This window comes from Hyla sarda, chromosome 10, assembly GCF_029499605.1.
Source record: "Hyla sarda isolate aHylSar1 chromosome 10, aHylSar1.hap1, whole genome shotgun sequence".
In the NCBI taxonomy this organism is placed as follows: Eukaryota; Metazoa; Chordata; class Amphibia; order Anura; family Hylidae; genus Hyla; species Hyla sarda.
This window is the reverse complement of record NC_079198.1, coordinates 22,218,674-22,246,521: the sequence shown is the minus strand read 5'-3', so window position 1 is coordinate 22,246,521 and position 27,848 is coordinate 22,218,674. Positions and strand designations below refer to the sequence as shown.

At 43.1% G+C, this 27,848-nt stretch overlaps 3 protein-coding genes across 3 annotated transcripts in view; 2 read left to right on the top strand and 1 right to left on the bottom strand.

Moving 5' to 3' along the window:
• SCT (secretin) overlaps positions 1-27,848 on the bottom strand; it is an 88,543-nt gene that overhangs the window by 43,649 nt on the left and 17,046 nt on the right. The window lies entirely within an intron of this gene.
• Positions 4,394-24,094, top strand: LOC130293358 (interferon regulatory factor 3-like). Its single transcript, XM_056541946.1, has 9 exons — positions 4,394-4,586; positions 7,270-7,453; positions 9,321-9,412; positions 10,479-10,533; positions 12,116-12,274; positions 19,390-19,479; positions 20,818-21,183; positions 22,733-22,851; positions 23,558-24,094. The coding sequence occupies exons 1-9, from the start codon at positions 4,419-4,421 to the stop codon at positions 23,726-23,728; spliced, it is 1,404 nt and encodes a 467-aa protein (XP_056397921.1). The 5' UTR covers positions 4,394-4,418; the 3' UTR covers positions 23,729-24,094.
• Positions 24,132-27,848, top strand: part of IRF3 (interferon regulatory factor 3) — a 53,894-nt gene continuing 50,177 nt past the window's right edge. Inside the window, exon 1 of the mRNA XM_056541944.1 lies at positions 24,132-25,609. The gene's annotated coding sequence lies outside the window, so the exon portion shown is untranslated. The remainder of the gene's footprint in view (positions 25,610-27,848) is intronic.

Sequence of the window (27,848 nt, the reverse complement as noted above, 5' to 3'; positions counted from 1 at the left end):
CTTCCCGTCATCCAATAGGAGCGGCGTGCGTAGCGACGTGATGGCGGCGACGGAGAGCGCGGATGCCGGGGAAGAAGAGGCCTTGCCGGAGCGTCGGGGACACCTCGGGGAGGCGGCGACAGTGATGGACGGCAACATACCGGGCAGCGGTGACGAGCGGTGACGGTCCGGAGCGGCGGGGACAGTTGAGTGCAACTTTCTCTAATAGTAATCTACAACCTGCGGACCTCCAGTTGTTGCAAAACTACAACACCCAGCATGCCCGGACAGCCGTTGGCTGTCCGGGCATGCTGGGTGTTGTAGTTTTGCAACATCTGGAGGTCCGCAGGTTGTAGACCACTGTCCTATACTTTACATTGCACGGATCCCTCAACATGCGATGGTTTCAACAAACGATGGTCCGTTTGGAATGGATTACCATCGTATGTTGAGGGACCACTGTACATGACAGCCCCCAATTGACATATACCGTACCAGGCTTTTTTTTGGCTATTGAAGTCCATAGCCCATTATACATATAAATATGGGATATACATTGAGTGTAATCTGAAATTTATCAGTTTTACAATTGCATTTTCAATTCCTCTTGCCAGGAAAACAGATATACTGCAAAAACGTGTATATTCTCTGCAGCATTGTGCACAGAACTCAGCTGCTGGAAATTCCACAGTACGACCAGAGGCTGACGCTTCATTCATTGGATGTCGTCATCGGGGGAGGACCTCATGGAGGAAGGTTGTTTTCAGTAATTGAAACTGAAACTAGTTACGGAAGCTGAAGCCATTGTAAGCAGCACCGAGATCTTCAGGTAAGGAAAACCAAGTTATAATATTATGTCTATATTATATCGTATAATATTTCCTTGACGAAAGAACAATGCAATATAAAATCCTGCACATTCGGTGTCATTGAACATATCAGAAGTGCGGGGTCCTGCCAGCTGTGCAGCTGTATACAGACCGTATCTGTCTGATGAATGTAGTTATGGTGTAAATTATATATATATATATATATATATATATATAACTGTTGAGACTTATTAACTCTTCAACCCTCTATAACCACCCTCGCCTTTATTTAAATAACTATATACAAATAACTAAAACAAAGGATAAGGAGCAGCACTCTGTAGATTATAGGTCGAGGATGGGTGCACACGGTCGGAATCCCAGGTCACGGGAGACACTTCACAATGTAGAAAGGAGAAGACTGTAGCACTCCAATAAGATGAAAAGTGAATGTGGCTTTATTCCAATTCAAACATCAAGGCAACGTTTCAGCTGCACGCAGGCAGCCTTTGTCAAAGGCTTGACAAAGGCTGCCTGCGTGCAGCTGAAACGTTGCCTTGATGTTTGAATTGGAATAAAGCCACATTCACTTTTCATCTTATTGGAGTGCTACAGTCTTCTCCTTTCTATATACAAATAACTCCCACCGACACCTTTAACTTTTTAAATGGGTGGGAATCGGCCACAGCTTATTTATTATAAATATATAAATAACCAAAATTATTGTTATGATTCGGCAGGCTGGAGGTGGATCCTCTGTGTCAGCGAGGGATTGGCGTGGACCGTACCGGTGGACCGGTTCTAAATTGCTACTGGTATTCACCAGAGCCCGGGATGGTCTTGCTGCGGCGGTAGCAACCAGGTCGTATCCACCGGTAACGGCTCAACCTCGCTGACTGCTGAGAGTGGCGTGGGACAGAAGGACTAGACAGAGGCGAGGTCAGACATAGCAGAAGGTCAGGGCAGGCAGCAAGGTTCGTAGTCAAGGGTAACGGCAGAAGGTCTGGTAACACTGGTAAGGCAATCACAGAAACGCTTTCACTAGGCACAAGGCAACAAGATCCGGCAATGCAGGGAAGGGGAAGTGAGGTAATATAGGCCTGGAGCAGGTGAGCAAATTACACTGATTGGGCCAGGCACCAATTAGCGGTGCACTGGCCCTTTAAATCTTAGAGAGCTGGCGCGCGCGCGCACTAGAGAGCGGAGCCGCGCGCACCAGGACGTGACAGCCGGGTACCGGGACAGGTAAGTAGATTGGGATGCGATCCCGCTATGCGAATCGCATCCCCGCCGGCAGTGTCAGTGCAGGGCTCCTGGTCAGCGGGTCTGACCGGGGAGCTGCAGAGAGGAGAACGCCGCGAGCGCTCCGGGGAGGAGCAGGGACCCTGAGCGCTCGGCATAACAATTATAAAACACGAACAAGGCACTCTTTGGCTTCTTGCCAACCCGCGAGGTACTGCCGCGCCGTCCTGTACGGAGGTCTACCCCGGGTTGACCCCGCTTCTTCTATCTTCCTTCCGCCAAGCTGTGACTTACAAACACATAACAAAAAGGGAGGGAGGGCAAAACTCCGGGTCCTGGGCAGATTGGAGGGGGGAAGGGAGCGCAGGGCTTATAAACCCCCAGGGAGGAGCCATAAAAGCCCGGGAAGAGAGGGCTATCTGATAGGCGCACTCCTTCCCCCCACCTTTGGGACCTATTGTAACCAGGCAGACTCTAGGGGAGGGTGACCGACTCTCTTTCCCTGTTAACCCCTACCGGCTCTCCAGTCAGGGGGCAAGCTAGTTATGCACAGCTTGCCCTTCCAATATCTGTCTATCTATAAATAAAATGGAGGAGCTATGGCGTCTATGCACAAGGTGGACATTTGTTACTGATACAGTCTGAACAGTCCATTATTGTTCTGTTTATGTTACTAGAATGATCGGCTGCAATATAACTTGTTCCATTGTTAGAAGAGAAGTATCATTTATTGCTAGATTTTAAGCACCTGTAACCAGTTACTACCAAATGAATGGAACTGAGTAAACAATGGAGGGATGTGAGACTGTTGAGACCCAATTAGCTCCTAGCAGGCTATAACTACCCCTCCCCCTTACTACAATAAATAATTAAATAATAACGGACACAACAACAATTTAACTTTTCCGTGGGTGGGGATCGGCCACAGCTTTATTTATAAAATTACTTATATAAATAACAATGTAACTGTAACAAAGACACCGATTGGCTACTTGCCAACCCGAGAGGTGCTGCCACACCGTCCTGTGTGGAGGTCTACCCCGGGTTGACCCCGCTTTCACCGTCTTCTTACCGCCAAGCTGTGACTTACAATAAACAGAGATACAAAAAAGGGAGGGAGGGCAAAACTCCGGGTCCTGGGCAGATTGAGGGGGGAAGGGAGGCACCACAGCTATAAGTACCCAGGGGAGGGCCCCTGAAAGCCCGGGAAACTATTAAACCCCTGATTGGTGCACTCCTTCCCCCCCACCCATGGGACATACCACTATAGTTACCGACAAGTTTTACAGGCGGGGGAGGGGGCTAAAAACCTTGCCTGTATTATTTCTTAACCCCTTAACTGCTCACCAGTTAGGGGGCAAGCTAGTTATGCAAGCTCAATGGAACGCTACGGGTTCCTTCATCAAGCAGATCAGTGAGGGTCCAACCCCCCACCCATCTTATATTGATGACCTATTCTAAGGACACTGGTGATGGCAAATTCACCAAGTCATACAGGTATAGATCACTGCTCTTGATATTACCACATAGGTGGGTAAAGCTGTCATTTAAGAGTCAGGGAACATTGGATCACAGCAGTCAAGAGCAGTAATTGTGGTCTAGGGTTTTGCCTTGAAGGGGTTGTCTTGTCTTGTCTAGGCCAAGGCCATTATAAACTGCAGTCAAGCTAAATATGCAACTTAAAAGGGTTGTCTAGTTTAAATTGTAAAAGACTAATTCCAAGATGGTGTCTCAGTTAATACAGCCATCAAGGCTTCTATTACAATGGAATCCATAATAGCAATGAGAGACCCATTAAATGCTCCACAGGAGGTTTCTGTCCTCCCTGCATTACGGTATAGGTATACCACCCCATTCAAACTCCCCACCTACGACTGTGAGGGACCCACCAAATGAGGGACACAAACTGTGCCTAATGGACTCATTTATAATGGGGTCCATCAGGTTCCAGTTCATCGTTTTGACGGGGGAAAAGCCAGTATGCTGCACTTAGTTTTTGCATCAATCCTGACAGATATACAGATGGAGACTCTGACAGTAATGTGGACAAAGCCAAAGTAGGACCCAACAATGTCATGCAGTACACAGACAGCCTGGTAATTTCAATGGACACCATACAATGTTTCAATCTTGAGATAAGATTTTTCTCCAAATTACAGCCAATCACGAAGGCCCCAGCAGTTAGACTCTTAATAATCATCTTATTTACAGGTGACTGTATATTTTATATAAAAAAAATAAAAAAAAAAGATTGCCAAAATATGAAAAAAGCCTTAAACTACCTGTCTTAATTCCCAACTAATAGATCTGCTATCCATCCAAAACGTATAATATCTCTTGTTTGTTGCATTTTTTGGCAAACCGCAGCACAATAGACAATCTTCGAAGATGGGTTCTCATAATAAGCCACGTATTATCCCCTGGCTCATAGAACAGATCAACAGTCAGAAGTATCCTGGTCTCATATGGATCGATGAAGAACATACAAAAGTCAAAATACCATGGAAGCACGGCCTGAGGCAGGACCGATCGGGGGATGATGTAAAGATATTTGAGGTAATTGTGCAATAATGCCAGACCAGACATGTTGACAGGCAATATTACATAAGAGAGGTATTCCAATGAAACACAAAACAACAATCGGGAACATCAAATACACGGGTATGACGGAAAAACAGGGAGCGGCAATCCGATCAAGCAAACGTCAACCCTCTTGGGGGGGGGGGGGGGGGATGGAAGGGGAGGATGGGGTCCGGGGAGGGAGGTGGGGAGAGGTGGAGGTGGGGCTAACACGGGACAGGGAAAGACAGGAAGGTAAGGGAAGGAGAAGGAGTGAAAAGAGGAAAACCAGAGGAGAGAAAAAGAGGAGGAAGAAGCACAGCACAGGCACGAATGAAATCCAGGAAACAACTTACCTTCCTGAGGCGATTCCAGCTCCGAGCTCACCCAAGGCTGCACTAGTACGGGGAGACCGCTCAAGGTAGTCGAGACGAGGAGTGGGCATTAACCAGTGGGGATGGGGTAACAGGAGTCTTGGTGTGTAGTTCTGAAATCCGCCGAGGTAATCAGGCCTAACCATGGGGACCAAAAAACTGGAGTGTACTTGCGGAGCGTGCTGCGGGAGTCCGCAATTAGCTCCTCCATTTTACTATGTTCAGAGTTCTGTGTATTCTTTACATCTGGTATGGTCAACACAAAACTTGCAGTATGGCCAAGGGTAGAAACAGGTTGAGCCGGCACTACAGACTGCAGGGATCAGTTCACATAAACAGGAGGAATTGGCTGCGCTGTGGTCCGGATAGTAAGACGCTGTGACAGGAGGTGCTCAGTCAAGGCAGGTGTATAATCCAATACAGTAAGAGATAGGGACGGCACTCACCAGTAAGCTTTTATTTTTTTATTAATTCATAACATCACAAAGCAGGTAGGAGCAGGAATGGTGGGGGGCGCCCAGCGCCCCCCGCCATTCCTGCTCCTACCTGCTTTGTGATGTGATTTAATAAAGAAGAAAAGCTTACTGGTGAGTGCCATCCCCATCTCTTTATCTCTTGCTGTATTGGACAAAACTTGCACTGCACCTCTAGCATTTGGAAGCCTTTGGCTAATCCATAACCTTCCATGTGTCATGTAAAAAAGCTAAATCAATACTAAGGTAAAGGTTACTATTTTCACAAATAGGAGTAGATGAGTGGGTCTTGTACTGGCATCAGATTTCAATGTCTCCATTTCTTAAAATGCATGGAAGATAAAGCCAAGCTTCACAATTTAGGGTCTCCTTTTGGTCAATTTAGGGTCTCCTCTTAGTGCAGACAGGTTTCCGTAGCCAGAAAAATTGCAGTGTTTCTGCAACAAAACAAAAAAACAATGGGGGGGGGGGGGGGGGGGGGTTTTCAATAGTTTTTGTGTACACACAGTTTTTTTTTTTTTTGTTGTAATTATTAAATAAATAATTTTTCAGATTTTTTGCCTGTTTATTTGCTTTTTTCTGATGTATAAATGATTGAGAAAAAGGTAAGTGGACTGTTTTTGAACTGTAAAATTACTGTATTATAGATCAGAAATTGGCTAAAATATTTAGTGGATGGCTTAGGCTATGTGCACACAGTATTTGCTTACAAATTGACCAGAAATAATAAAATGAATTTAAATAAAGCTGGAAATATGGACCAAAATACAATGTAAACACAGCTCTATAGTGAAACTAGCAGCTTATAGTCATAGTTATATTCATGACCTCTGGTGAACTGTGGTGAGGGTTTCATGAATGGTGCACTACTTAGGGGTACTCCGGTGGAAAACTTTTTTTTTAAAACAGATTTGTAAATTACTTCTATTAAAAAATCTTTACCCTTCCAGTACCTTTTAGCAGCTGTATGCTACAGAGGAAATTCTATTATTTTTGAATTTCTCTTTTGTCTTGTCCACAGTGCTCTCTGCTGACACCTCTGTCCGTGTCTGGAACTGTCCAGAGCAGCATAGGTTTGCAATGGGAATTTTCTCCTGCTTTGGACAGTTCCTGATATGAGCATCAGGTGTCAGCAGAGAGCACTGTGGACAAGACACAAAAAGAAATTCAAAAAGAATAGAATTTCCTCTGTAGCATATAGCTGCTAATAAATACTGGAAGGGTAAAAAAAATTTTAATAGAAGTAATTTACAAATCTGTTTAACTTTCTGGCACCAGTTGATTTAAAAAAAAAATGTTTTCAAGTGGAGTACCCCTTTAATCTAAATCAATTCCCTGATGCAAATATATGGAGCTTGGAATGGTAATTGGTTTAAAATTTACTAAACTATTGACAACCAGTTAAACAGTGTCTTGAAAAGGAACGATAATCCAGCACAGACTCAGAAATCAGTTTTTCGTGCTTCATTCACCAACAAGATAAAAGGCATACATGGCGACACGTTTCGGTTGCAGTCTGCAACCTAAGGTTTAAAAGACCTAAGGTTGCAGACTGCAACCAAAACGCGTCGCCGTGTATGTCTTTTATCTTGTTGGTGAATAAAGCATGAAAAAGTGATATCCGAGTCTGCAGTGGACTACAGTTCATTTTCAAGCATCTGCAAGGGACGTTTTCTTTCCCAGTCCGTGTTGCTTTGGGATAAATAGGGTGACCTTCCCTTTGGACAGTTAAATAGTGTATCACAAAACATCATCATAGGAAACTGTTTTGGGTAAATTCCTAACAAGTGGGGTACATGCTGAGGTTCATCTATGTGTCTCCTATCTCCCTAGGCTTGGGCTGTTGTCAGCGGTACTTATGACCCCAACACGGACCAACCCAACCCAGCTGTGTGGAAAAGAAATGTCCGCTCTGCTCTGAATCGTAAAAAAGAAATCCGTATGATCAGTGACAAAAGCTCGGAGTCTTCTGACCCACATAAAATTTATGAGATCATCAGAGAAAATCTTTCTGCTGGTAAGTTCACTTTCCTGCTGTATGAAGTGGTTTGCTCCAGGGAGGGAGGTCGGATGACCACTGAGTGTCCTTACTGTAGAGGTTCTTGATAGACTTCTGCCTAAAACTTCTCCTGAGCTAAGCGATCCAGAAACTATACCGGAGGATGGAGGAAGTCATGATTGTTTAGACTTCAAAGGGGTTAACCACCATGAGGTGATTTTAGCACGTACCTGGCAGACAGTAATGGACATGCTTAGGAAGGATCTGCGCTTGTCTTGGGGCTAAATGGCTATGTTGTGAGATTATCATAACACTGTGGCTAGCTTTTTGTGAACTGGTATTTCCTGTTTGAGTTTTCTTCTTTTGCCTCCAAATCCCATAATCCCATTTTCCTCCCTCCCACACATCAGTCACCCCACCCATTGAAACATAAATGAGCTGCATCCATTCAAAAGACCTGCAGTTTTCAATCAGGATGCTTACAGCTGTTGCATTAGTTGCAGATTGATCTCTCTCTCACCAAGCCATCGCTCCACCCATTGAAGCAGACAGGCTCCCTGTCATCAGCTGACTAGTGAGTCAGGTCTCGGCCGCATTGCAAGCTGGGAAAAATCTGAGACAACAGTCATTTTGTATGCTGGTAAAAATAAATATTGGGGTGAAAATCACAGAAGAATTGTGAGAAAACCGTCACACACAGGTACAGACACTATATTAGGAACTACACTAACTTTACAGCCCCTGTAGCATAGTCAAATGAAATAAATAATTCCCTGAATACCCCTTTTAAAGTAACAGTAGAAGTTCAATGCAGAATGTATTGCCACAGTCTGGTGATGATCTAGATATCAATACAAAAGCAAAAATGGTTGCAAAGCATTACAGCACCTGATTTTGCCCCAGGTCAGAAAGGTCTGGTGTTTATTTCCCCATGTTCTCCATGACCCATTGGTCAGTAAACCCCCCTCCCCCCCCCCCCCCCCCCCCCAGTGTGCAAGAGTTCTGCACAGTTTCTTCCTAATGGAAAAAAATATGGGGCCAACCAGGATGGGGCCCTTCGTCTCTCTAAGGGCCTCATAACAGCCGCATGGCCTGCCGCGATGGTGCAAATGCAAACACAAAGGAACAACGACAGATATAGATGTCTAACCAATGTGAACTTTACACTTGGAGGACATAAAAGGTCATGATGCCAGGCAGTGCGTGAATTTTGATAAATCCTAGACAGACATGTTTCTGTTGTCAGTATAGTGCCGGAAAAAGCATTTTAGTGCAACTTCTTTTTCCCTTTTGACTTTCTGTCCTGTTTTGAGTCCTGACTCCTGATTCCAGTCTTGTCCCTGTATCCTGATGGCCGCACATCGCTTCCGGCTCTCGCCTGCTCAAGACTAAAAACCACCCACCCCCGCAAGTTTTATATCGGTCCTGGAGGACCCACAGAATCCCAATCCCATTGCAGTCCTCTAGTCTGGGGATGTTTTACATGCTTTGTGCTAGACTTTAATGTAACTAAAGGGGTTATCCAGAAAAAAACTTATATATATATATATATATATATATATATATATATATATATATATAGCAGCAGCTGATAATTATTGGAAGGATTAAGATTTTTAATAGAAGTAATTTACAAATCTGTTTAACTTTTCTGGAGCCAGTTGATATAAAAAATAAAAGTTTTTTCCTGGGATACCCCTTTAAAGAGAGATCTCAAAAACAATAGTTTTTACTACTAAACAGCTGCCTTCATAATTCTTGGAAATCTCCCATCAACAGCGCCTCTAGAGGCCAATAATTATTTTAACAAATACCAAGTAAAGTGTTTGTTTCATTTGGAGAAATGTTAAATAAATAAATAAATAAATATTTTTTTCCTCTGTAGGTAGTGTTGCTTCTGAAGACATGAACATGAGTGATATTAGTCCAACTATGAATATAACCAACTGGAACAGCCCAGGAAGCCAGATCGCTGTGGTTTGTTGATGCACATTTTCGTTTTTAAAAAGTGACCTTCACACGCCAATTACAGCATTGTACCTTTTTTTTTTGGCATGTCATAATACCCACAAAGAAAATGAATGGGGGTTTGTTCACCTATGTCCAGGGATATGGAACCTCCCTGTATAGAAACCAGATGCAACAAGGTGTATGTGTTGGACCTGGTATGGTGCCAGATGTAGAGGCACTAATGCAATCTCACCATTGGTTGACTATGCTAGATAGCTGTACATAAGTAACCCCACCCTAAGGCCATGTTCACACCTCGGAATCTCTGTGAAGAATTCTGCTTGGAATTCTGCACGGAAATTCTGCTGAAGCAGAGTCCCACTGAATTCAACAAAATTCTGCTGCGATCTGCACGCAATGTAATTTCTGTGCCGGATGTTTCCGGCACGGAAATCCCAAATTCCGTGTCCGAAGAAAGAGTGAACCTCTTGATTCTTTCTGCGGACTCCGCACGGAATGCATAGCCAACTATGAGACGGAGCATTCTTGTGCGGTCCTAGTGCCGGCATATTATGCCGGGGCCCGCAGTCTCCGGAACGTCCGCACTGAGATTTTCCATGCAGACATTCCGTAATACGAACATAACCTAAGGCTATGTTCACACGGCAGAATTTCGCCGGCAGTTCAGACGGAAGAATTCTGCCGGAAATTCTGCCAAAATAAAGCCTATTATGTTTAAACGGATTCCGCTGTCCCATTCACACAGCGATATTCCTGTGGCAGACATTCCGCTGTGGAAATTCCGCATTCTGCAAAACTTAAAGACCTGTTTTTAAATTTTGCAGAATTGCAGATGGAATCCCATTGAACTCAATGGGGCTTTAATTTTGGCAGAATTCGGTGTTTAGGGAACACAGAAGTTCTGCCAGAAATCCGGCAGAATTCTGCAATTCCGTCCAGCAAGCTTTGTGCAGAATTGCAGAAATTCTGCTTTGGGAACATAGCCTAGCACTGTTTAATATTACCGCATTATTCAGATGCTTGATCGTGGCTGCTTCAACATTGCTAAGACCAACCTTTGTGTATTTTCCAGGACGGACATCTGGCGCAGGGCATGACGCAGATGCAGATCTCTCTTAATGACGACGGTAAGTACATTTATACTTTGCCAGTATTTTTCTATATGAAACAAGTAGAGATGAGTGAACTTACAGTAAATTCGATTCCTCACGAACTTCTCGGCCCGGCAGTTGATGGCTTTTCCTGCATAAATTAGTTCAGCTTTCCGGTGCTCCCGTGGGCTGGAAAAGGTGGATACAGTCCTAGGAGACTCTTTCCTAGGAATGTATCCACCTTTTCCAGCCCACCGGAGCACCTGAAAGCTGAACTAATTTATGCAGGATAAGTCATCAACTGCCGAGCCGAGAAGTTCGTGACGAATCGAATTTACTGTAAGTTCACTCATCTCTAGAAACAAGTATAGAATATACTGCAGAATATAGTTTAGAAAAATGCGATTTAAGTTTTTACTATCATGATTATTATGACTGCATTATTATTAAATCATTACTATAGTTAAAGGTTATCTCCACATCTACACTAGAAATAAAATAAGATATCTTTGCAGTTAGTCCTGATTAAAAAAATATCCTACTGTTTGGTGCAAATAACAACTATACAGAACCTTTATAAACCGGGTTCATGCAGCTACTTTTTTTAGACTACAAACCCTGTGGGGGAAATTTATCAAAACCTGTCCAGAGAAAAAGTTGCCCAGTTGCCCATAGCAACCAATCAGATCGCTTCTTTCATTTTAAACAAAGCCTCTGCAAAATGAAAGTAGCGATCTGATTGGTTGCTATGGGCAACTGGGCAACTTTTCCTCTGGACAGGTTTTGATAAATCTCCCCCTATGTCCTTGGTCTCCAAACAGCTGTAGCAAAACTACAACTCCCAGCATGCCCAGACAGCCAACGGCTGTCTGGGCATGCTGGAAGTTGTAGTTTTGCAACATCTGGAGGTCCACATTTTGGATACCACTGCCCTATGTGTAGTCAGACCCTGCAAACTGTGATTCATTTCTGGCTTTGTTTGTAAATAATTGCAATTAACTACCAGCATGCCCGGACAGCCAACAGCTGTCTGTGCATGCTGGGAGTTGTAGTTTTGCAACATCTGGAGGTGCACAGTTTGGATACCACTGGCCTATGTGTAGTCAGACCCTTCTCCAAACTACAACTCTCAGCATGCCCGGACAGCCAACAGCTGTCTGGGCTTGCTGGGAGTTGTAGTTTTGCAACATCTAGAGGTCCACAGTTTGGATACCAGTGCTCTATGGCTAGTCAGACCCTTCTCCAAACTACAACTCCCAGCATGCCCCGACAGCCAACAGCTGTCTGGGCTTGCTGGGAGTTGTAGTTTTGCAACATCTGGAGGTGCACAGTTTGGATACCACTGGCCTATGTGTAGTCAGACCCTTCTCCAAACTACAACTCCCAGCATGCCCCGACAGCCAACAGCTGTCTGGGCATGCTGGCAGTTGTAGTACTGCAACATCTGGAAATCCACATCACTAAGAGATCCACAAAAACGCAAAAAGGCAGGTCTAGAAAATAAGAAAACATAAGAGAAACCATCCAACAATATCAGCATTAGCACAACGTCAGCCTCCCCATGAATATTGTTTCCATACATATCTCACCAATAACCGTATATTTATATTGTGTCTAGAGCTTTACCTTGCCGCTGAAGACTTGCAAACGCCTCTGGAATCACCAGGCCAAGGCTGGTACAATAACTTGTCATCTCCTGATCTGTATTCAGCGGAATGTGGTACCAGTCCTGTGCCTGAAAACCATTCACCATATTTAGGATACAATGAGCAACCTGGTGAGTATAAAGTAGCACTCCTCCTATTAAAGCCCTTGAGTTGCCTTCTTTTATAAAGGGGTAGTCCAGTGCCGAAAAACGTATCCCCTATCCTAAGGATAAGGGATGAGTTTCAGATCGTGGCGGGTCCCCCCCCCCCCCCCCCCCGCGATCTCCTGTACGGGGCCCCGGCTCGCTGGCCAGATAGCGGGTGTCGTCCACCGCACGAAGCGGCTGCCAACACGCCCCCTCAATACAGCGCTATGGCAGAGCCGGAGATTGCTGAAGGCAGCGCTCCGGCTCTGCCATAGAGTTGTATTGAGGGAGCGTGTCAGCTGCCGCTTCATGCAGTGGTCAACACGCCCCTTCCCGCGGGCTGCCGTGACCCCATACAGGAGATAGCGGGGGCCCCAGCGGTCGGACCCCAAGCGATCTGAAACTTATCCCCTATCCTTAGGATAGGGGATACGTTTTTCATTACTGGATATCTCCTTTAAGGCTATGTTCACACATCCGAAATTCCGCAATTCTACTCAAAGTCATGATGCTGTGTGAATACGACAGTGGAATCCCATTGAACATCATGTGTATCCAATTTAGGGAGAATTATTCCGCTAAATACTGCACGAAAATTCCGCTGTGTGAACTTAGCCTAGGGGTACATTTACACGTCCTGATGTTCTGCAAGTTTCTCACTGCGGGTTTAGGCAATGGCGACTTGTCCACAGCAAGCTTTCCATGGAAGATTTTCCGCAGCGGAAAATTCACAGCAGTTGACTTCAATGGGGTCTGCTGCAGATTTTTCATTGCTGATTACCCACCGTGGCTTAAACCAACAGCAGGAAACTTATAGAAGATCCAAACCCATAATCATAGTCTAAGGGTTCGTTCACATGGGCGGATTACCTGCGGAATTTCCACAGCGTATTTGCTGCGGAAAATCCTCAACGGATTTTGCTACCATTGACTTCAATGGGTCCGAAGGAAAATCTGCAAACCTGCCTCTATTGCGGATTTTCTGCAGACACATTGAAGTCAATGGTAGCAAAATTTGCTGCGGATTTTCCGCAGCAAATACACTGCTGAAATTCCACAGGTAATCCACCCGTTTGAATGTACTATAAGGCTAAGTTTCCACTTGGTTTTTTTCTGGCAGTTTTTGGAATACGGCCACTGCAGTTTTTGAGCCAAAGCCAGAAATGTATTCAAAAGGAATAGGACATATAAAGGAAGGACTTATACTTCTCCTCCCTTATGGATCCGCTTCTAACTTTGGCTCAAAAACTGCAGTGGGAGATATCCAAAAACTGCCAGAAAAAAAACCCAAGTGGAAACTTATCCTAAGGCTAGGTTCAGACTACGGAATTTCCGCCGGAATTTCCGCTTTGAAATTTCCGGCAGAAATTCCGGTTACTATAATGCACAGTGTAGTGAATGGTTTTCTGTTCACAAATTCACACTTCGGAATTTGTGAAGCGGAAAATCCGGATGAAAAATCCGCTAGAAAATTTCCGCCTGAAGAAAGGGGTTGCTCTTTCTTCAGGCGGAAATCCTAGCGGAACACATAGTAGTCTATAGGAGACTGCAGTGTCCGCGCGGTCCTAGCGCCGACTAATTCAGTCGGCGCAGGCAGAACTCGGAATCTCAGGGCGGAAAATTTCTGCCCGGAGATTCCGTAGTCTGAACCTAGCCTAAGGCTAACTTTCCTAATGCAGTGGCAATTTTCAGCTTTTTTATTTTTAAGGCTGTGTTCACACTTTCAGACATGTATAAAAGAAAAACTGACCCTTCTCTTCCTTTCAGATCCATTTCTGGCTATGTTTGTAAATAATTGCAATGAAATACTTGAAAGTGTGAATACACCCAAAGGCTAGGTTTCCACTAGCTTTTTTTTTTTTTTTTTTTTTTTGCATTAACTCCACCCAAAAAAACACCACAAATGCAGTGTTTTTTGGGTGAAAAAAACGCAATGGCCAGATGTTAGCATAAAGTCTATAGGGATTTAAGAAAAGTCAAGCCCACTTGGTGTTTTTACACTAATCTCAGAGTTTCTCTGTGGTGTTGGGCTCAGTAGCAGTTTTCCTAAATCACAGCATGTGGAGACTTTGGCGTTTTTTTGGACAAAATCTTGGCTTTTCGCTTACATAGAAGTCTATGGCTAATTTTCCACTTGGTTTTTTTTCTGGCAGTTTTTTGAAAATTACCACTGCAGTGTTTGAGCCAAAGTCAGAAGTGGATCCATAAGGGAGGAGAAGTAAAAGTCCTTCCTTTATATGTCCTATTCCTTTTGAATCCACTTCTGGCTTTGGCTCAAAAACTGCAGTGGCCGTATTCCAAAAACTGCCAGAAAAAAATGTGAAAAAAATGCAATAAAAAAAGAATGTGGGTCCAGCATTGGCTAGGTTGTTTCACATTTACTCAACAGAATTTCTTAAGTAATATGATGAAAAAAATCACATGTTAGAAATGTAGGGGCAAAAACGCTTAAGAAAAACAAAACATCAAGACTAAAACAAACTATTTTTGAACAAAACGGCACAAAAACTGCATCTTGGGAGTGCAAAGTCAGGGAAAAAACAAGTGTAACCTTGGCCTTATAGTCACATTCTTGCTCAAACATAATTAATATTTAAAGGGGTAATCCGCCCCTAGACACCTTAACACCTATCCAAGGATAGGGGATAAGATGTCTGATCAGGGGGGTCCTGCCGCTGGGGACCCCCACGATCTCTCCTGCAGCCCCCCAAGTCATCGGCTGTACGGAGCTAAGTTTGCTCTGTGGCTGATGACTCACTATACAGGGGCCGGAGTAATGTGACGTCTTGGCTCCACCCCTCATGCCGTCACGCCACTTCCCTTTAATGCAAGTCTATGGGAGGGGGCATAGCCGTGACGTCACAAACTGTCGGCCCTTGTATCGTGAGTCATCAACCATGGAGCAAACTGTTTCAGTTTAACACCATATCCAGTTTTTAAAGAGAAACTGACGGCTGGTTCACCTGCACTAAACCCAATATACTGGGTTATAGTGTGTATGAATAGATGTAAAATGAGGGGTCACTTACTGGTGCCTTATGTTCAGACTTTAGTAGTTTTATTCATATTGTGATCCAGCACGCATTGGAGGCAGGAAGCTGACTTGTCGAGCTCCCCTGCCTCATCTATATTTTGCCTGCAGCCAGCCTCCTATCTTGATTATTCAAATTCTTCACTCTCACATAACTAGGATGTGAGAGCCTGCGGGAGGTGGTGAGCGCGTCTCTTTATGCGCTACTGAAGCCACACTACAGCCAACTTCTGGGTATATCGAACCAGCGGTGCCTGCACTGACAGCAGAACGCTCACCTTCCCCCGCAGGCTCTCACGTCCTAGTGACGTGTAAGTGAAGAATTTGAATAATCAAAATAGATGGAATATAGATGAGGCAGGGGAGCTTGGTAAGCCACCTCCCCACCTCCAATGCACGCTGGAGCGCAATATGATTAAAACTATTAAAGGGGTACTCCCGTGGAAAACTTTTTTTTTTTTTTTTAATCAACTGGTGCCAGAAAGTTAAACAGATTTGTAAATCACTTTTATTAAAAAATCTTAATCCTTCCAGTACTTTTTAGGGGCTGTATACTAAAGAGAAATCCAAAAAGAAATGCATTTCCTGTGATGTCCTGACCTCTGCTGTCCATTTTAGGAACTGTCCAGAGAAGAAGAAAATCCCCATAGCAAACATATGCTGCTCTGGACAGTTCCTAAAATGGACAGCAGAGGTCAGCAGAGAGCACTGTGGTTATGACATCAGAGGAAATGCATTTCTTTTTCGATTTCTCTTTAGTATACAGCCCCTAAAAAGTACTGGAAGGATTAAGATTTTTTAATAGAAGTGATTTACAAATCTGTTTAACTTTCTGGCAGCAGTTGATTTAAAAAAAAAAGTTTTCCACGGTTTTAAAAGTTTTAACATACATAAGAATGCACAGAAGGCACCAATAAAGGTAAGTGACCCATCATTTTACAGCTATTCACCAGCACTATTAGCCAGTATATTGGGTTTAATGAGGGTGAGCCAGCTGTCAGATTCTCTTTAAAGATATATATATATATATATATATATATATATATATATATATACATATGTATATATATAGTTTAAATAGAATAAACAAAAGTAGACCATTAAAAATGTAGATTACCAACACAGAAAGTTCAGAGGTACAATTGTCTTCTGATTGGGTGCCTGTTACTAGTGGGGACCACAGGGGTCAGTCTTGGGTCCTGTTCTATTTAATATATTTATTAATGACCTTGTAGAGGGGTTGAATAGTAAAGTAGCAATCTTTGCTGATGATATTAAACTCTGTGAAGCGGTAAACACTATAGAAGACAGTGCACTGTTACAAATGGATCTGGATAGGATGTAAGTTTGGGCTGGGAAGTGGCAGATGAGGTTCAACACTGATAAATGTAAGGTAATGCACATGGGGAAGAAAAATCTGGGCTGGGGTTATGTATTAAATGGGAGAACACTTGGGACGACTGATGTGGAAAAGGACTTGGGAGTCTTAGTTAATAGTAAATTTAGCTGTAGAGACCAGTGTTGGGCAGCTGCTGGCAAGGCAAATAAAATCATGGGGGACATCAATAGGGGCATAGATGCCCACGACAAGGAAATAATTCTACTGCTGTACAAATTACTAGTCAGACCACACATAGAATACTGTGTACAGTACTGGGCACCAGTGTACAAGAAAGATATAGTGGAGCTGGAGAGGGTTCAAAGACGGGCAACCAGGGTAATACGGGGAATGGGAGGACTAAAAAAAGAAGGCTTAGGGGCGACCTAATAACTATGTATAAATATATCAGGGGGCTGTACAGAGATCTCTCCCATGATCTATTTATACCCAGGACTGTATCTATAACAAGGGGCATCCTCTACGTCTAGAGGAAAGAAGGTTTCTACACCAGTACAGACGGGGGTTCTTTACTGTAAGAGCAGTGAGACTGTGGAATTCTCTCCCGGAGGAGGTGGTCATGGTGAACTCGATAAAAGAATTCAAAGGGGTCTGGATGCATTTTTGGAGAGTAATAACATCGCTCGTTATGTATATTAGATCTATATGGACAGAACATTGATCCAGGGATTTATTCTGATGCCATATTTGGAGTCAGGAAGGAATTTTTACCTCTAGTATGAGGGTTTTTTGCCTTCCTCTAGATCAACTCAGTAGGGACTTATTAGGGTTATAGGTTGAACTTGATGGACTCTGGTCTTTTTTCAACCTTATGAACTATGTTACTATGTTACATTCAGCCTAAAAATGCAATACAATTATGCATTATCATAAAGGAAAGTTCTGTAAGAAATATAATAGGAACACATATCTTCACTTTTAACAAGAGGAAGATCAGGAGATATCCCATCAAGAATGACAGGACAGAGGTTATCCATCAGGTTGTGTGTGGTATTACAACATGGCTTTATTCACTTTAGTGGCACTGAGCTGCAATACCACAAATAAGCTGAGGACAGGTGTGGTGCTGTTTTTGAAGAAATCAGCTGTTTTTCTAATCCAGGATAAACCATAATGCACATTTTACTACAGGATCAGGTGTATACTCTGATCTTAGCAATAGAAGTGATGTGAGTATACAGCAAATCCTCGAGCATTAAAGGGGTACTCCACTGGAAAACAATTTTTTTTTATCAACTGGTGCCAGAAAGTTAAACAGATTTGTAAATTACTTACTTATTAAATCTTAACCCTTCCAGTACTTATCAGCTGTTATATGCTCCACAGGAAGTTCTTGTCTTTTTGCTGTTGTATACAGAGGAAGATGTTGTATATATAGAGAAAGTTGTGTTGTTCCTTTCTGCCTGACCAAGGTGCTCTCTGCTGACACCTCTGTCCATTTTAGGAACTGTCCAGAGTAGGAGCAAATCCCCATAGCAAACCTTTCCTGCTCTGGACAGTTCCTGACATGGACAGAAGTGTCAGCAGAGAGCACTGTGGTCAGACAGAAATGAAATACAAAAAGAAAAGAACTTCCTCTGTAGTATACAGCAGCTGATAAGTACTGGAAGGATTAAGATTTTTAAATAGAAGTAATTTACAAATCTGTTTAAAGGGTTAGTCCAGTTCTGAAAAACGTATCCCCTAACCTAAGGATAGGGGATATGATTCAGATTGAGGGGGGTCCGACCACTGGGGCCCCCCGTGATCTCCTGTACGGGGCCCCGGCTCGCTGGCCAGATATCGGGTGTCTACCACTGCACGAAGCGGCGTCTGACACGCCCCTTAATACATCGCTATGGCAGAGCCGGAGATTGCCCAAGGCAGTGCTCCAACTCGGCCATAGAGTTGATTTACAAAAAATGTTTTCCAGTGGAGTACCCCTTTAAGTGAATTTAATTAATACAAATTAGGTAACATGATACTTATTTCTGATTTGATGCCAGTTTGGGCACAGAATCAAATCCTATGTGTGAATGGGGCCGTATGAAATGGGGCAGGAGGCTGGAGCCAGTCTGTGGCCATCACATTCTGTACCAATGGACACTACAGCTGCGGCCAGCATTGGTCATGTGATTAGGAGAAGTGAGGCCATTGTAGCATGGATGTAGGCAAGAGCTGGCAAGGAGTGGGCACACACAATTTCAACCAGGATATAACCCAGCATAAGAATCAATAGAACAGAAGGGAAAATAAGAGAAGAAAGGAAAGGAAACATAAATAAATAGTTTTGCAGGGCAGGGTCCTGATTCACAAGCTTCTTAAAGGGGTACTCCGCCCCTAGACAACTTATCCCCTATCCAAAGGATAGGAGATAAGATGTTAGATCGCCGCGGTCCCGCTGCTGGGGACCCCGGGGATCGCCACTGCGGTACCCCGCCATCATTACTGCTCTGTGCGTAATGACGGGCGATACAGGGGCCGACGCAGCGTGACGTCATGGCTCCGCCCCTCATGACATCATGGCCCGTTCCCTTAATGCAAGTCTATGGCAGGGGGCGTGACGACCGCCGTTGGCTGTCCGGGCATGCTAGGAATTGTAGTTTTGCAACAACTGGAGGCACCCCTGATTAGGAAACACTGACCTATACTATTTTGCAGTTCTATAATGTTTATTTTTGTCTCTTACAGTTACAGAACAAGTTCAGTGCGGTCCGGCTGAGACTCAGGAATCCACGCAGCAAAACCTAATGAATTATTGCTTTCCAAATAATACCTTTGGTAACTTTCTTCTTATTAATACTAATGGTTTCTGTATTATAAAATACCATGTCTTGTATCATTATAAAGAGCGCTGTTTTTCTGAAATATAAATGACCCATTTGTGATAGGACCAAGACATAGACAAAAGCTGAATAAAACCTACACTGTTACGAATGACTAAAGCAGGCCATACAGCCAGCAACTATCCCTCCTGATCATTCCATACACATGCATGCTCAACTTGGCTAAAAGTGCATGTGTTGTTAGTGGAAAACAGGAAAAAAAATACCTCAAGTAAAAGCTTATCTTCCAAAAATAATAAATAAATAAATAAAATAAAAAAACAGGCATTTATAATCCAACATAGCTTGGTCACCTGGTCCCTCCAAAATCATTAGGTTTGGCTAACACACATCTAATACATGTAGCCAGCTTAAAGGGGTACTCCCCTGGAAAAAAAAAATTTTTTATAAACTGCTAAAAGAAAGTTAAACAGATTTGTAAATGTCTTCCATTTAAAAATCTTAATCCTTCTAGTTCTTATCAGCTGCTGTATGCTCCACAGGAAGTTCTTTTTGAATTTCCTTTCTGTCTGACCACAGTGCTCTCTGCTGACACCTCTGTCCATGTCAGGAACTGTCCAGAGTAAGAGCAACTCCCCATAGCAAACCTCTACTGCTCCAGACAGTTCCTAAAATGGACAGAGGTGTCAGCAGAGAGCACTGTGGTCAGACAGAAAAGGAAATTCAAAAAGAAAATAACTTCCTGTGGAGCAAATAGAAGCTGATAAGTTCTAGAAGGATTAAGATTTTTAAATAGAAGTCATTTACAAATCTGTTTAACTTTGTTGCACCAGTTGATTAAAAAAAAAAAAAAAAAAAAAAAAAGGTTTTCCAGGGGAGTACCCCTTTAACCTAACTAACATTGCATGGATATCATTGTTCCGCGTACTCTATATATAAAGTGAACTGACTTAAAAAGGTCAATATATTCCTGGGAGGAAAATTTCTCAAGTTTGCACACCAATATGCTTTTAGAAAATGTTTACACAAACCACATTCTGGCCCGAAATTTGGGACTTTTTCTCTATGAATAACCCCATAAAAAATACCAAAATGGGGTCCCAGACTAGTGCTGGTCATTCATCCACTTCCAGCATCCCAGAACAGGATGGTTTGGCATATCCCCCACCCAATATTGAATAGTAGAGTTGACATTCTGCCCATTTTTCACCCAGCATTGTGGTATTTGTGAAGCCATTGTCAGGAGCTCCATAGCAGCTTCTTTTATGGCAGATATACAGGAATCCTGTTTTATTTTGTCAGCACCTGAATTTAATATATATTTTTCCCATAGCAACAGAATTTGATGTAAAGATTTATTACCGTGGAACTCAGGTGAAGCAGGTGTTGGTAAAGAACCCGCATGGCTTCCACATTACTTCAAGACAACAACCAAATACTGAAAGTGATGTAGAGGATGTGACGCTGCCGCCCCCAACTGCAATACATGACAAGAAAGTAGCTGCTGAAATAAATAAACTCCTAGAGAACCTGGAAATGGGCACAGTGGTGGAAGTGCGAGATGGGGCCATTTGTGCTAAGAGGCTGGGCAAGTGCCGGAGCTTCTGGACAATGACAGACATGCCAACCACATCTCAACCCAATCCTATAGACAAAATGGACTATTGTGTTCTTTATAACTGTCAACAATTTGTCAAAGGTATGGGAAACAATCTATTTCATGAATATTGTAGTAACGTGGTCACATAGTAAAAGTATATTTGTGTTGTTATAGAGGTATTGCCAACTTGAAAAGTTATCTTCTATCCATAGGATAGGAACTATTCATTCAGGGGAAAATAAATTGTCCCCCATGAATGAATGTTGTACATCACACATGCATGTCCAGAGCTCCATTCATTCTCTATGGGGCTTATGAACATGGCCAAGCTCATTTGGGGGAAATATTTCCTCTGTTTTCTAGATTGCACCGACCCCAACACGAAGGGGGGATAGGGAATAACTTTAAAAGTTAGAAATGCCCCCTTAAGTGATTGAATATGACTGGTGAAAGTTTGTTGGAAAAGAAAAAAGTTGAGTGAAAACTGATGTGGTTAAAGTTTTCACAAGAGTTGTTATTCAGCATATAAAAGTAGTATTCTAGTATCATAAAATTGTATTTATCTTTTTAGATTTCTCTGATGTCATGACCACAGTGCTCTCTGCTGACCTCTGCTGTCCATTTTAGGAACTGTCCAGAGAAGGAGAAAATCCCCATAGAAAAAAACATATGCTGCTCTGGACAGTACCTAAAATGGACAGAGATGTCAGCAGAGAGCACTGTGGTCATGACATCAAAGAAATCTAAAAAGATAAGCATTTCCTCTGTAGTATATAGCCCCTAAAAAGTACTGGAAGGATTAAGATTTTTTTTAATAGAAGTAATTTACAAATCTGTTTAACTTTCTGGCACCAGTTTATTTAAAAAAAAAGTTTTTCATGGGAGTACCCCTTTAATTGTTATCACAAATTGTTCTGGCTTCAGCATACATTTGCATGATTCACCCCTAACAGGAAGTTGTATAGTCCTTTCATTGTCAGTATGGTGTTGTCTCCAGCTTTCTAGCTCTTCCCTCTCTCCTGAGAAAATGCTCATATTCTGCTGTGTCAGAAGACATAGCTGTATCTCATCTGAGCTCAAACCCCACCCCCTGAGTGATTTCACCACCTCTGACCAAGCTCTACAGCTTACATCATCATCTCCCTGTCATATACCTATATACATATGAATCTTCATTGGGACATCTAGGGTGAATAAGGTGTGTTTACGCCATGCTGCCTTGTGCTAGGCATAGGAGCAGACAGGGAGCGAATGCAGCAGATGCTGTAACCTTACTAATTGTGCATTCACAATAGTGAAATCTATACTTGGCTGACTTGTGGCGGGGAGAGGCAAGGGAAAGAGACTTTTTCAACAATGTGAGTATATTTAAACAATGTTCATTACTTGCTGTTCTGCACAGTAGGCCATGTTTACACATTCGGATTCCGGAGCAGCAGAGTGCCATTGATTTCAACAGGTTTCTGCTGCGCTGTGCACACGGCCGGAATATCCGTGCCAGCAAAATCCGTGCCCAGACGAAAAATGAAACTGTTAAACTGCTAGTTCACTTTGTCGAACCATTACCTATATATTAGGAAAAATGGTTTCCTGGTTTTGTTTTTTGTTTCATTCTACCAGAATAAAATATTTATCGTTTTCTCTGCAGAACTGGTTGAGTTCATAGAACAGAAGAGGAAGGAATCTCCCCAGTATTCCATTTGGATTTGTTTGGGTGAATTCTGGCCAGACAACAGATCATGGAAAAAGAAGTTCATTATGGTGCAAGTGAGTTTTTTTTTTTTTTCATTTTAGGTAGACATGTCCTTTAATTTAAAGGGGTATGCCTGGGAACTAAACCCATAGTCCATCCTTTTCCTCTCCTCAATCTATTTAATTGTCTAAATATAATTAATTAGCTATATAGAGCAGTATCCCCTCTTTGGTTGTCACTTACATGCATGAAGTGAGGGAATGATATCACCAGCCATCCACTTTGTCTCTGTCCAAATCCCTCTCTGAAAGCAGCCCCCACTCTCCTGAGAGACACAGACCATGTGGTTTCTGCTCTGCACTGATGAGTTATGCTCTCTTTAGTGCTGAGAACTGGGAGGTGTGTGCAACCTTAGCCAATCACACACTAAACTTCTCTCTGCTCACAGAATAGGAGGGTGGGGGCTGCTCTCAGAGATCGAGCTGGCTGGCAGAGCAGAGATTGCTGGGAGATGTAGGCAAGGGGAGGGAAGGATGGCAAAGAAAATCAGGCAGCCAGAGAAGACAACAGGGGCCACGGGAGCCATGCATATTAGGCAGGATGGTTTACAAGGAACATATCCAGGTGGTGTGGTGACTTTGGATCGATCTCTCTCTCTCTCTCTCTCTCTCTCTCTCTCTCTCTCTCTCTTTCCCTGTAGTATCCCTTTAAGTAACCAAACCTCTTTACTTGAATATGTCCTTTGAAGGTTCATACGGTATTCTTAATTTTTTTTTTTAGGTTACGCCAATCTCAATGCAACTGCTTCACGAGTTAAGCTACAACACTGGAGCCTCATCACTACGCAGCAGCGAAATCAACCTGCAAATCTCCGACTCGCTGTCTCTTCAAAGTACAAGCGATCTGCTGACTTTCCTTAAAGAGTTTGAGGAACGGATGGACTGTGCTTAGAAACCCACAAATCGGAGCTTCCACTGAACATGCAGATGATGAATGTGGAACATGATGCTTGACGTACAACAGATCAACAGAACATTTAGGATTCTCAAGTGCCAAAACCATGACTAACCAATGGGATAGGCTCAGATTTCACCAGCTGATCTACTGGAAAACAGTCTTCGCTTCACAATGGACCATATTTATCCAAACTGTTTACAGGAAAACTAGCTCTGTTGCTCTTAGCAACCAATGCTGAATTTGGCTAGTATTGGCATAAAGACTAGTCTTTCTATTTGACAGCTTTAATAAATGAGAACCAGTAGGGTTGGGATGATTCTAGGCTAGCTAGGCAGCTGTCATGGGCTCATTCGGAGAAAGGGAGTGGGGAGGGGGGGGGGGGGGGTGTTCTTAGTGGCTTTAAATTTTTTTTATACAAACAATTTGATGTGGTGTCTGATCTGCTTACGATTCTTTAGAAGAGTTTCCCTATAGCGCACTGGTGAGGGCACGATGGCTTTCACACAGGAATAGAAAACAGGGATGAACTAGTGGACCTATCTCAGATACTAGGGTGGCCAGCTGGTTCTGCATTGAGAGCTTCATATGTATGGAGGAAATAGGTGAATGCATTATGAACAATAGGGATCGGTACTTTGGTGGTTACGTGAATGATCGACCAAAAGTTACCTATCATGTAGAACAGTGTTTTTCAAACAGTATGTTTCCAGCTGTTGCAAAACTACAACTCCCAGCAAGCCCGGACAGCCGAAGGTTGATGTAGAACTAAGGGTGGCGCTGTACATTCTAAAAGTCTGCCTTAGGGACTTAGACCCCATTTCTCTCTGCTGCCCCCTAGCTTCCCTCACAGGAAATAGAAAGTACATAACATATTTCTTAGTTATTATGAAGCTGCACAATTCCGTATACAGTTTTCTCATGCATGCCTGTACAGCATGTAGAGGCAAGCCATTGGATAGTACATAAAACTGCGAACGCCTCTGTGCATGCTCTCATGGTCACCCAGAAAGGGAGTTAAGTGGGTGCCGGGCAATCTTGAAAAATTACTGTTTTCATTAGCTGAAAGCCATACACATAAGACTGCCTTCAGCCAAATGCTGTCTCTCCCAACCCCCATGCACATGAGTTCTCTGCTCAGCTGAGCGTTCATGTATTCGGAATGGGAAAAGTAGGGGTAGGTCACTACCGACATTGGAACAGTGGGGGTTGGCAAAGCTTAAAGCAGTGCCAACGGCTATCTGGGAGTTGTAGTTTTGCAACAGCTGGAGGCACACCGGTTCTGAAACACTGGCTTAGAGCAAGGCAAGTATTGTACCTCTTACCTCCTTCATGGTGAATGTAAAATGAGTAGCAGCAGATAGAGCGATACAGAGTACTCTTATAAATATAAATAAAGAAATATAAATAATGTGAGGGGTGGACTTACTTATGGGAGATACTGTATACATAATGTGAGGGGTGGACTCACTTATGGGACTGTGATGTCCCAGTATGGGATATGCATCTCACAGTCCTATCAGCTTGAGTCCCTGCATGTCCCCTGGGCTCACCTGCACTGTACCCCCATAATCTGTATAATTGTATATTATGTGTAAAGGACCTTTGATATGGTCACATGGTTATTGATCACATGATAATGGTTGTCACATGTTAAAGTCACATGTTTTGTTACCCAGAGAGCACCAGGTGACCAGATGACCCGCAGCTAACCTATGGGCTCCTTGCACAACCCCCCTTTATAAGGAAGGGAGGAGCTGCAATGTGTCTCTTTGCTCTTCCACCACACTTCTACTGGGGTCAAGTCCAGTCCAGACGTCTCAGGGTCAATGTCCAGCACATCTGGAGGCCTCAAGCCTAAATTACAGCCACATGTCAGTAAGTCATCTCTGTCTGCTGTCACTATCTTCAGTCAAGTCTATTATAGTCAGTGTGGCTGTGCTAAAGTCTGTCAAAGTCACTGCAAGTCCCAGCAAGCTGCGATGTCCCCTCCATGTTACTGGCCATCTCTCTGGGAACCTGGCCTAGCTGTAAAGACTGTACCATCTGTCTACCTCAGTAAAGCTACCGTTAACCCTGACCTGGCCTTGGACTCTTATTTGCCCTGCCTAATTAGAATTAGCGGTGCTACCTTTCGGGCGCCACGAACATTTAGGGGTTAACAACATCTGCCCCATACACCTCACATCGAACCCCCGTGGCTCACCTCAGGACATACTGTATATATAATGTGAGGAGTGGACTCACTTATGGGATATACTGTATATATAATGTGAGGGGTGGAGTCACTTATGGGAGATACTGTATATATAATGTGAGGGGTGGACTCACTTATGGGATATACTGTATATATAATGTGAGAGGTGGACTCACTTATGGGAGATACTGTATATATAATGTGAGGGGTGGAGTCACTTATGGGAGATACTGTATATAATGTGAGGGGTGGACTCACTTATGGGATATACTGTATATATAATGTGAGGGGTGGACTCACTTATGGGAGATACTGTATATATAATGTGAGGGGTGGACTCACTTATGGGAGATACTGTATATATAATGTGAGGGGTGGACTCACTTATGGGAGATACTGTATATATAATGTGAGGGGTGGAGTCACTTATGGGAGATACTGTATATATAATGTGAGGGGTGGACTCACTTATGGGAGATACTGTATATATAATGTGAGGGGTGGAGTCACTTATGGGATATACTGTATATATAATGTGAGGGGTGGAGTCACTTATGGGAGATACTGTATATATAATGTGAGGGGTGGAGTCACTTATGGGATATACTGTATATATAATGTGAGGAGTGGAGTCACTTATGGGATATACTGTATATATAATGTGAGGGGTGGACTCACTTATGGGATATACTGTATATATAATGTGAGGGGTGGACTCACTTATGGGAGATACTGTATATATAATGTGAGGGGTGGACTCACTTATAGGAGATACTGTATATAATGTGAGGGATGGACTCACTTATGGGATATACTGTATATATAATGTGAGGGGTGGACTCACTTATGGGATATACTGTATATATAATGTGAGGGGTGGACTCACTTATGGGAGATACTGTATATATAATGTGAGGGGTGGACTCACTTATGGGAGATACTGTATATATAATGTGAGGGGTGGACTCACTTATGGGAGATACTGTATATATAATGTGAGGGGTGGACTCACTTACGGGATATACTGTATATATAATGTGAGGGGTGGACTCACTTATGGGATATACTGTATATATAATGTGAGGAGTGGACTCACTTATGGGAGATACTGTATATATAATGTGAGGGGTGGACTCACTTATGGGATATACTGTATATATAATGTGAGGAGTGGACTCACTTATGGGATATACTGTATATATAATGTGAGGGGTGGACTCACTTATGGGAGATACTGTATATATAATGTGAGGGGTGGACTCACTTATGGGAGATACTGTATATATAATGTGAGGGGTGGACTCACTTATGGGAGATACTGTATATAATGTGAGGGGTGGACTCACGTATGGGAGATACTGTATATATAATGTGAGGGGTGGACTCACTTATGGGAGATACTGTATATATAATGTGAGGGGTGGAGTCACTTATGGAAGATACTGTATATATAATGTGAGGGGTGGAGTCACTTATGGGAGATACTGTATATATAATGTGAGGGGTGGAGTCACTTATGGGAGATACTGTATATATAATGTGAGGGGTGGACTCACTTATGGGATATACTGTATATATAATGTGAGGGGTGGAGTCACTTATGGAAGATACTGTATATATAATGTGAGGGGTGGAGTCACTTATGGGAGATACTGTATATATAATGTGAGGGGTGGACTCACTTATGGGATATACTGTATATATAATGTGAGGGGTGGAGTCACTTATGGAAGATACTGTATATATAATGTGAGGGGTGGAGTCACTTATGGGAGATACTGTATATATAATGTGAGGGGTGGAGTCACTTATGGGAGATACTGTATATATAATGTGAGGGGTGGACTCACTTATGGGATATACTGTATATAATGTGAGGGGTGGACTCACTTATGGGATATACTGTATATAATGTGAGGG